The sequence below is a fragment of the Bactrocera latifrons genome, unplaced genomic scaffold, assembly GCF_001853355.1.
Source record: "Bactrocera latifrons isolate USDA-ARS-PBARC rearing strain unplaced genomic scaffold, ASM185335v1 scaffold_70, whole genome shotgun sequence".
NCBI lineage: Eukaryota > Metazoa > Arthropoda > Insecta > Diptera > Tephritidae > Bactrocera > Bactrocera latifrons.
Genome location: NW_017537379.1, coordinates 65,180 through 76,239, shown reverse-complemented (window position 1 = coordinate 76,239; position 11,060 = coordinate 65,180). Strand labels below are relative to the sequence as shown.

The 11,060-nt window shown below is 35.3% G+C and overlaps 1 protein-coding gene and 1 pseudogene across 1 annotated transcript; both read right to left on the bottom strand.

The window, feature by feature from the left end:
* Positions 1-576: 576 nt before the first annotated feature.
* LOC108975937 lies at positions 577-1,293 on the bottom strand (annotated as a pseudogene).
* Positions 1,294-5,093: 3,800 nt separating this feature from the next.
* LOC108975943 lies at positions 5,094-7,055 on the bottom strand. The gene is made up of 2 exons (XM_018944786.1): positions 6,190-7,055; positions 5,094-6,056 (listed from the first exon to the last, which is right to left on the bottom strand). Exons 1-2 carry the CDS (start codon positions 6,190-6,192, stop codon positions 5,277-5,279), a joined length of 783 nt encoding a protein of 260 aa, XP_018800331.1. The 5' UTR covers positions 6,193-7,055; the 3' UTR covers positions 5,094-5,276.
* Positions 7,056-11,060: the final 4,005 nt, after the last annotated feature.

Sequence of the window (11,060 nt, the reverse complement as noted above, 5' to 3'; positions counted from 1 at the left end):
ACTAAAAGTGGGACTTCAAAAAGTAACCGTCTAATAACTAGGCATATAGTACAATATATACGTAGTACAGCATATATTATATGAAGCAACTCTTTCGTAAAAAGGGAATTTAATCGTATCTTTCAGTCTATAATTGTTAGCTCCCTAGAGAGTAGATTACATGTAATAGTATGAAGTAATCGACTCCACCCGAATTTGTCTTTCCTTGTTTGTTTTGTTTATCTTGGACCAGGCCTGCTCATTGCTTTTAATAACTTGTTTACCTTTGAGACACTTTATGGAGGTAAAGGACTGTTAGAACTTTGGGCACAATCATCATAACTCAATCATGTCTACCATAAATGTGACACTGACACAGTAATGCTTCTTTCATTGAATAATTTTTTATTCTTGCATTGCATTAAAAAACTTAAACTTTAACAATGAATAAAAAACACACAAGCGCCCAATTAATCGTATAGGAATTAAGAGATTCCCATAACTCAAAGTCGTTTTAAATCATAACCACCATAACCACATACGAGTCCATTTGTCTAATCAGGCCTTCTGGCTTCTTAAGTCATAAATTTAGTAATGCTAACAATATCTGATACAACGCACAGTCTTATAACGGTAGCCATCTTGAGCTAGCTCAGCACTTTTCGCCTCTGGCACTTTAGCAATATCATTACTGGGGGGTAAGTATTCACCATTTGGGGCATCAACGCTTTCGGCGGCGGCAACTTCTTCAGCAGCCTCACGACGATGACGACGGCACTTCAAGCGATGCACAGCCTTATAACGATAACCATCATCACCTAAGACGGTCTTCAACTCCGGAGCCAACTCAACTTCCACAGTAGGTAAGTATTCAGCAGATTGAAGGGAAGTTAATTCAGAGACATCACGGCGATAACGTGAATCTCAAACGACGTACAGTCTTGTAACGGTAACCATAGGTAAATATTCAGCGCTGGGCTCGGCAACTGGTGGCAAATATTCAACGGAAGGCGCTTCACGACGATGACGGTGTACTTTGAAACGTCTCACAGTTTTGTATCTATAACCATCTTCAGCTACACGAGTGTCAGCGCCCTCCGGTGGTATATATTCGGAAGATGGTTCAGGTACAAGCGGCAGGTATTCCTCTGAAGGTACCTCACGACGATGACGGTACTTCAGACGACGCACTAACTTGTAACGGTAACCATCATCGGCAAGTGGCGTCGATTCTTCACCGACTGGTGGCAAGTATTCAGTGGACGGCTCGACACTGTCAGCAGGTACAGATTGAGCAAATGCCAGTGATGCAAAAATGGTTTAAATATTTAGACATATTGTTTTATTCGTAATATAATATATGGTCTCACCATTTTATGTTTTCTGTTATAAAATTGAAATTTTGTTAAACGAAACTGTTGTAGAACTTAACACTTCGCTGATGCTAAGCTCAATGAGGAAGTTGCTCGATGGTGCAGAATATTTATTTATAGCTGCTCTGATTATGTAAGAGATTTAATTAAAATATTGAGTAATTGAACAAAAGCTACAACAATTGTGGGAAAAGATTGTGGATATAACCACAAAAAATGATTATGTATGTAGAACATTTATAGAAAAGCAACCCAGAAAATTATAACAAAATAGGAACGTCGATAATGGCAGCAGCTTCAAGTGTTCTTCGAGTAATCCAAGTTATTAAATGACGTTAGCGAGTACACGAATAAATTATGAACTTCATTTTTTGCATTTTCGAGCGTAATGACGCCATAGGTACTTAAGCGAAGTTTATAAATTTACTCTAGGGGCAATTTCGTTTTTACTGTTACTGTTTACTATGTATGGAAATTCGCAAATATTCGCTTGACTCCTTTTTAATCTGTACATTGAAACACTTATTCTTCAAAAATTATTGCGTCACGAATTATTTCTGATTTCCAGTTATATTGGAAATCTCTACAAAGTGTACGTACGTCATATTCGCAATAATTATTATAATTATTGGTATCCCGAAAACTTTAGTTTTTTTTTAATTTTATGTTTAGAATTAACTCAAATTTCTCTACGGCGGTATCGTCTAAAGTTCCAGAAAAGTTAGGTAAGGTAATGGAAGACTTGCCCGAAAATATATACATATATATCGATATGCTCTTTTGCTATATTTAGAGTACCAGCATACATCAACTTCATTTTACATCCAAAATTATTTAAAAACCATTTCTCGACGTTCACTGCGTTCATCGTTTCAAAACTTAAATGACCATTGTAGAATTCAGCTCCTTTCTTCACTGATTTTTCTAGATTTTGTCATTTTTGTCCTGCCAAAACTCGATTTTTTATCATATATACAATATATATATTTAACTATATACAAAAAAGGTAATAAAAATATGATAGTTATCGGATCACTCTTCCTGAGTACTCACTCAAGCAACTTTGAAACTTGATTTTTTTCACTAAATATTTGGATCGAAGATTAAAGATCATTCGATATCATCTTTCAGGATTAACTTTTAATTTTTCATGAATATTAAGTCATAGCTTCTGTAAATATGGGTTAGAAATGTAAAAAAAAAACCTTTCCACAAAATGGCGAATTTGATACTGCCATGTATTAGTAATTTTAGGTTTAGACCAAAGTCTAGCATCAGCGCACATTCTCTCAAGGCGCTTTGAGTATTATTTTCACTTGCGACCGTTATTAATATTATGCTGGAGAAGCGATGATAATAATATGAAAGCAGAGTAAACGATTTTATATCACCTTTATATCACCATATATAATATGAATGGAAATTAAATTTTTTCTATTATTTTTTTGCTATATTTTTTTCAATAATATTTTTCACTACAATTGTAAAATTAACAATTAATAACAATTTTATACTCTTGCAACTTGCAGGAATCAAAGCCAGGAAAATACATTAAGGTGTGAAACGTCAATCAAATGATCCGAATCCAAGCAATTTTATACATACCCTATATAATTCACACACCGACCGACAAATTCGATAAATGGTTCATTAGAAAATCGAAAATATGTATAAGTAATATATACGAATTGGGGTAGTATCGACCCTTAATGAAACTCAAGGATGACTCCTGTCATCAAAGAAAAAACAGTCGTCGCATTCCCGACTATGCTCCCACGTCACTGTTGACAGTCATAACTTTGAAGTCGTAAACAACAATGTCAGCCTGGAAATCCAGCGCAGAAAAACTCTTGCCAAGAGGTACTACTTCGGGCTACGTAGGCAATTGAGAAGTAAAGTCTTCTCTCGACGAACAACAACCAAACTCTATAAGTCACTCATTATTCCCGTCCTGCTATATGGTGCAGAAGGTATGGGCGATGACAACAACTGATGAGTTGACGTTGCGAGTTTTCAAGAAAAAGGTTCAGCTCTGAAAGTTTTCGACGCAATACATGTCAGTGTAAGCAGAGAAAGAAGAATACCTCCATTTCCTTGGAAAGATCTTTTAGAGAAGGACCTGGCTACACTTGGAATCTCCAATTGGAGTCAAACAGCAAAAAGGAAGAACTACTGGCGCGCAGTTCTAAACTCGGTTATAACCGCGCAAGCAATGTCTAAGCCAATAAAGAAGCAGAAGTACAACCGTAGGGTGAACAAAACTATTATACTCGCATAGTACTCTGTAGCAACATGTTGAAAGTAGAATAACCAAAACCTATGTCAGTGCACGCACTTTAATTGGTAATTGAAAACATATATTTGTAACAGAACCAAATTTACAATTTATTGACAAAGTATATATGTGACCTGGTCTACGAAAAGGGAGCTAACGTGCGAAAACTAGTTTATGACTTTTTGAATTCTATCACGTGAAAAAGCATCTCATCTTCCATCCGAATCAACTAAGATTTTTTGACACCTAAGCCCCCCTTTTCGTAGACCAGGTCACATATATATTTTTGATATCTATAATTTCAATGTCATCCATAGGATTAGGGATTAGAAACTGGACATCTTTTTAGTTGCTCTAAACCAAGGATTTAAATTTTTCGATAAAATTAACAAATGGGTTTGATAACGACAGGGGTATACTACATAGAGTAGAAAACTCAGATGCACTTCGTGCAGTTTATATAAGAATATATAATACAGGGTTTGTGCAGAAAGTAACTGTATTTTCAGTCAATTGTCTCAGAGCACCTGAGAGCAGAGGTACGCGATTAAACTCTATGTGAAACTGACTACTACATAGTATGTAAATCTGCGGCAGAACCGTTTGATATGATCAAGCAGGCAAATCCATAGTGAAAATGATGCTCATTGTCTTTTTTGACAAAGTTGAAATCAAAATGCGTTTCAAATCGGTAAAGCATTTTGCGATATTACTTCTAAAAACCATCAGAGCCACACACATTACATAATTTTGAACGGAATCATATATAAGTAAGCCATTCATCCGTTTGGTTATATTTATAGTACATGAAATTATTACTTTAGCAGTCATCGCTCAATAAGTGAAATCACTTATACATATATGCCAGGTTCGCGAAATTATTTATGTCGTTCCCCATATCACAGTTACTACATATAGAAAAAAATTGTTTAATTACTAACTTGAACACTTTATGTTATTTTTTATAACATCAATTTAACAATGTGACAAGACTGTCTGCAATACCAACGTCATTAGAGTGTCAAGGAACACCAACAAAATTCGTATTTCTGCCTCTTTCGGTATATTTAGATAGAGGAATGTATACGTACTATATTTCAAAACAATAAGTAATAACTATTCGCATATTCGAAAAATACGAGTTAACTGTTGAACCGAATACTACAGGTATACATATATAGTACTTAATATTCGGTTGGCCAAACAAGTTTTTTATCCGAATTTGAGTAACATTATATTTAGTTTAATGTACGATTATCTGAAATAACAATGTTAACATTACCTTATATGATCTGACATATGCCAATTCCTGCCAATATCACCTACAACCTACTTATTCTTTAGATTGATTAGTGCGTCAGTAATTTCCAGTAATAACCAAGCATTATATTCAATGGAAAATTATTGAAAAATCTGCATCAAATACACCAATCTCTTTCATATGAAGTAAATAGTAAAGATAAAAGTGATAAGTCATAAATTTTATTATTCTTGCATTTTATTTCTTAATATAACAAACTAATCGTAAAGCGCAATCAGTACACGTCGGACTATTTCATTTTAAAGTTCCATATCTCGAATATATCATATTTTTACATCATAAATTCTCACTTATCATTTAACATGCGGGTTCATTAGGTTTATACAGTCTACTGACGATGGCGGTACTTCAAGCGACGCACTGTTTTATAACGGTAACCATCCTGAGCCAATTCAGCACTCTTCACCTCTGGTACTTCAGCAACATCTTTACTAGGTGGCAAGTATTCACCATTGGGGGCATCAACGCTTTCGGCGGCGGCAACTTCTTCAGCAGCCTCAGCTTCACGACGATGACGGCGGTACTTCAAACGACGCACAGTCTTATAACGATAACCATCGTCACCTAAGACGGTCTTCAACTCCGGAGCCAACTCAACTTCTACAGGAGGTAAGTATTCAGCAGATGGCAATTCAGAAACATCACGACGGTGACGAGCACGGAATCTCAAACGACGTACTGTCTTATAACGGTAACCATCGTCAGCGACGCGGGTTTCAGCACCCTCTGGTGGTAAATATTCAGCGCTGGGCTCGGCAACTGGTGGCAAATATTCAACGGAAGGCGCTTCACGACGATGACGGTGTACTTTGAAACGTCTCACAGTTTTGTATCTATAACCATCTTCAGCTACACGAGTGTCAGCGCCCTCCGGTGGTATATATTCGGAGGATGGTTCAGCTACTGGCGGTAGATATTCCTCTGAAGGTACTTCACGACGATGACGGTACTTCAGACGACGCACTGCTTTATAACGGTACCCATCATCGGCAAGTGGCGCCGATTCATCACCGACTGGTGGCAAATACTCGGCTGAGGGATCAGCTGATGCTGATTGGGCGATGGCATATGCAATAAAGCACGCAGCCAGTGCGACTGCGAAGAGTTTCTGTGGATGAAGGACATTAAGATATTTCAGAGTTGACGGACCTTTAAGCAATAGTTATTTGAATGGGTGTTAAGTAGTATTCTGGTATCAAGTTATTGGGATAGATTGGGATAGTTTTATTTTTTGTACTCACCATTTTCTTGTTATTCTTCTGTGTAGCCTGTCAATTTATAAAGTTGTTTTTATTATATTTTTCCGAATTTGTGAACTTAACACTCAGCAGTTGCTAAACTCAATGATGCCACTATCGAGGCATTTAGAATATTTATAGTATTCTAGATCAGTCAAAACGAACTAAAAATGATTGTGGTTGCCAAGTCAAATCATATACTTCAATACAAATAAAGATGTGAAGTAATTATAAATTTATAAAAACAAAACACATGAATAAAACAATAACCACATTCCAGGTACTTCTGTAAGTTCACCTGGATCTGGCTTGGGCAATAGAAGCGCTGAAAATGGTAACAGCTTAAGTAGGCATCAACTGTCCAAATTACTAATTGTAGATATGGTACATTCACCACATATACATATGTATGTATTCGCTCAATGGCTAACAATTTATGGCAACTACAATGGGGCTTACAAATTATATTTATCTATAATATTTTCAACTCCTCCACAAAAATTTCTTTGAAGGGCACTTGTGCAAATTTGATTGAATTATTAACATTTAAACTTAATTTTTCGATCCGGTTTTTTTAAGTGGTCCATTGTTCAGCGCTGTTCAACTTCTATATATGCGCATAAGTATGTGTAGTGAGTAGTAACCACAGCGGCGCTATTCATTTGGACTGCTGGCTGTGTGCTGTAATTGGCTACTGTTCGCCTGATGCCACTTTAGGCCACCAAATTGATCGATCTGAGTTCTACAATTATGATTTAATGCTTCGAATACACACACGAATCATTTGTTGACGTAAATAACGCTAAACTGATGAACGATTAAGCATTAAAGCAGAAAAAAAACGAAGAGGATAAAATGCTAAATCATCTTATCAGCATATTTGTTTTGCACTCATCCCTACATCTTAACAAACATAGGTAGTTGCTAAAAGTGCCCACACACGACACACAAGTGCGTTCGATCGGTATGCGTGCGCATGCAGTTTACTCGTGTATGGGCTTGAGCGTGTTTGATTTTTAACGATCGGTGTGCGCACATGTGTGTCGTGTATGGCGTTGTGTGCGCACAAAATCTCATTTCTCTCGTGTCGCCGAACAGTGAAGATCGCGGACGAACATTGATAGTGTTAAGGGGGGAGCCTGCTTTAGATACTTCAAAAAATCGATTTTTTTGAGGATTTTTTTTGGAAAGGAAAGAAATCTTTGATTTATGTGAAATTTCTAGGCTATATATATATATTTGAACGTCTTTCACAAATTTTCGAAATACGATACGAAATCTTTGATATTCTGTCTTTGGGAAGAAAAAAATTAAAACTTGAAAAAAGGGGTTTTTGTCCAAAAGAAATTTTACTTAAAGTTGTTTAAAAATATGTTCACACTTGACTTTTCTTAGTTTATTTATTATAGTTTAAACAGAAGATACTTTAATGGCAAAGATAATAAACTTTGTCCCATATTACATACTGCTAGACGCTCTGTCACTATTTCCCTTCTAGCTTCGATAATATTTCGAATTCCCATTTATAACTTTGGGTACATATTCTTAGATAATTTTTAAAGAGATTTAAGCAAAAAAAAACAAATCGATTGTTTGAAGCTTCTAAAGCAGGCTACCCCATCAATAAAGATTTCGTATCAGAATTTAATAATCTTATAAAAAATTAATTAACAATTTTTTAAACGAAAAGTAATAAATATAAAAATAAAATTGAGAAAAATAAAAGTTGGAATAACTTATTACATTAGAAATAAATTCCAAGAAATATTCCGCTGTCCTGTGGCACATATTTACTGTGTGAAGAATGAACGCAAAATGGATTTGTGTGTCGTTTATGGGCGAAACGAATTCACACAGATCCAACATGTATCTCGTGTATGGGCCCTATAAGGCAAATTTAATATATGGTAAATATTCGTGATGATTTGGCTCATCGAGCACTATTTATTGAGTTATATCTTTCATAATAAATAAATTAGCAAGAAAGGAAACAAAGCGAACGCGATCTCAAAGTTCTTAAGTGGCATTGTATTACGTAATTTATATTTGAATCAAGAGTGGAGCATAGGAAATGTAATCAGCGAAAAACAATTACTTCGATTTCGCTAAACTGACCTTGGCTGGAGTGTATTGCTCGCAAAGGCACAAACTTCTACAACTGCTGTCAAATCTTTGTATAAATGTTCTAAAATTACATTTCTATAATATCATTTTTAATTACAAATATGATTTCTTTGGCATGTGCATTGCAAACAACTTTACATTTTTGATGCCTAATTCCGCAAATGGAATCCAAACCAAGGCTGGTAGTCGGTTGGTTAAAAATGAGGTGGAAAAATGCCTGAACGCATGCGACTACACTGAAGTCACCATTATGTTCATTATGATCCTAGGTGAGTCTCATATTGATCAAACTAAAATTATAATATTTCTTTTGAGTTCTGAGATAATCTACCGCATTCTTATTGATATTATTTTAGGTTTTTCCTATCGTGTATTACTACCGAGCGTTGCATATCATGGTATAGATGGGATACAAATAAAATAATTTCGAGTGAAGACAGCATAAGTCCTCATAAAACAAAATGTTTTATCTTGTTTTCGAAGATAACAAATTTAAAATTTCGATTAGATAATTAGCCAATTTAGCCAATTAGCCTATTTTAGCCAAATAATGGAAAATGTTCAGTACATATTGTCAATATCATATGCGATAGCAAATATTTTAACAAAAATAACAAGGCATTAAGATACCAAAAAGCGTCAAAGAATGAAAGCTTAATATCAAACAACAAAAACTTAAAATTGGCAAAACAATAAAAAAAATTTAAACAAAATCAAAAATAAATGTTTTGTAGACATTGTTGGCCCAAAATTATTTAAAATAATGCATCAAGAGTGAAAGCTTTAGCAAAGGCTTAAACTTAGACCTCGTTATTGAGGAGATCTAGTGGGAGCAAACACCGAACATACTAAATACCACGTTGGCGACCTACTATCTTCGTTCAGAGAATAATGTTTCATTCGTAGAGGTATTATAGTCTGAATTAATGATATCTCTCTCTTAAAAACTGAAAAATATTAATATATTCTTTAATTGGTATCGTCAAATCCAATGGGAAAAGCGGTTAATCTCTACCATTTGATTCAGTTTCACTTATTTCTGTAAAAGAATATATTCGAAAACATGAAAGCTTGGAAACACTCCCAATGTATATGTGCAGAAAACCCGTAATCCTTATTTGAAAAAAAAGGAAAATCAAGTAAGGACGAGCTGAGTTTGTGTGCAACCAAACATTTTATACTCTTACAACTTGCAAGAATCAAAGCAAGGGTGGCGGCAAAATTTTATATTAAATATAAAGTGTGTTGCGAACTAATTAAACTTAGTTTTATTGCTATATTTTTGTTCGCGTCAGCTAAAATTATATTAAAAACATCTTCAAGTTAGTGACACCCATGTGATACTAACTCGACTGAAGAGGCTAAATTTAATATATTCAGTTAGTATGGGAAACGCCGTTCATAGTTGCGAAATTGTTTATATTAAGGATATGAGGTTTAGACCAGGCGCTAAGCCATGCAATTTATAAAGAAAACTTGTTCACTTCATTGACGTATCACACGTTTTAACTATTTGGAAACACGGAAATCATTAGATGGGGTGTATTGGGGGCAGAGAAAGGGATGGGCTGATGTATTATTAAGTTATTCTATATAACCTTGTATCTCTCTCAATTAGTTTTAGGAGATACATACAACCGATAATTGAACAAAACTATTATATAGTACTCTGTATTTCAACATATTTCAAGAGCATGAAGACTTTTTACTATAAACTGTATTTTTTGAATCCTTTGGATGTCTTCCTATCCATGACCCTCGAAGTGTAATTATGCATCCACCGCAACTAGAATCAACCTACGCCCCACCGTAGTTAAGCAAATCTCACCAAATTACAATGAATTAGCTTAACGTAATGTGAATATTCGAGTATGTGCATGTTTGGTGTAAGCTCATAAATCTCGAAAAACAAACTTTAATGGGCAGTAAAGCAAAGCTCGCCGAATCAAACAAAACCAACAAAATCCACAGCGACAAAGTGTAAATACGTTTTTTATGTTCTGTGGTTATCCCAATAATCAAAGCAAAAGTTATGCCATATAAAATTGCCGAAAAAGCAAAAATAGCAAAAGTCCACATGCAGCATTATTTTCTGATACTGCGTGGACGTCCATTCACACATGCTAACTAAAAGGGCGGGTATGTCCAACCGGCATTTATGCAAGTGCAGCAAATGCTTAAACGCTCAATTGATTGGAAATGCGCACATGACTCATAATTAATAAACTGTAAATATTTTCACAGATTAATTTCTCCTCGCCAAACCAAACCACGCAGATCACCTGAAGGTGATCGACTGGGCAGTGCCTAGCGGCTGGTGGTTAACGAGCCAAGTAAATTACCCCTATGTGTACTAGCTTGAGTTATGTGCATAGGGATGCATGGAAAGACAAACACCGCCAGAGTACCGATTTCATACTTTGTGACAATTCAGCTATTATTAGCAATTTTCAACCACGAATGCCATTACTCATCACAGTTCTATCAGCACCAAAGCAATAGCCCAATTGGTATAAACATATACAAGTAAAAGCGTAGGGGATTCGAAAAATGTTGTCATTGCCTCCACACAGGGGATAAACTGTAGTATTTTTATACTCTCACAACAAAGTTGCTAAAGAGAGTATTATAGTTTTGTTCACATAACGGTTGTTTGTAAGTCCTAAAACTAAAATTGTCAGATATAGGGTTATATATACCAAAGTGGTCAGAGTGACGAGAAGAGTTGAAATCCGGATGTCTGTCTGTCC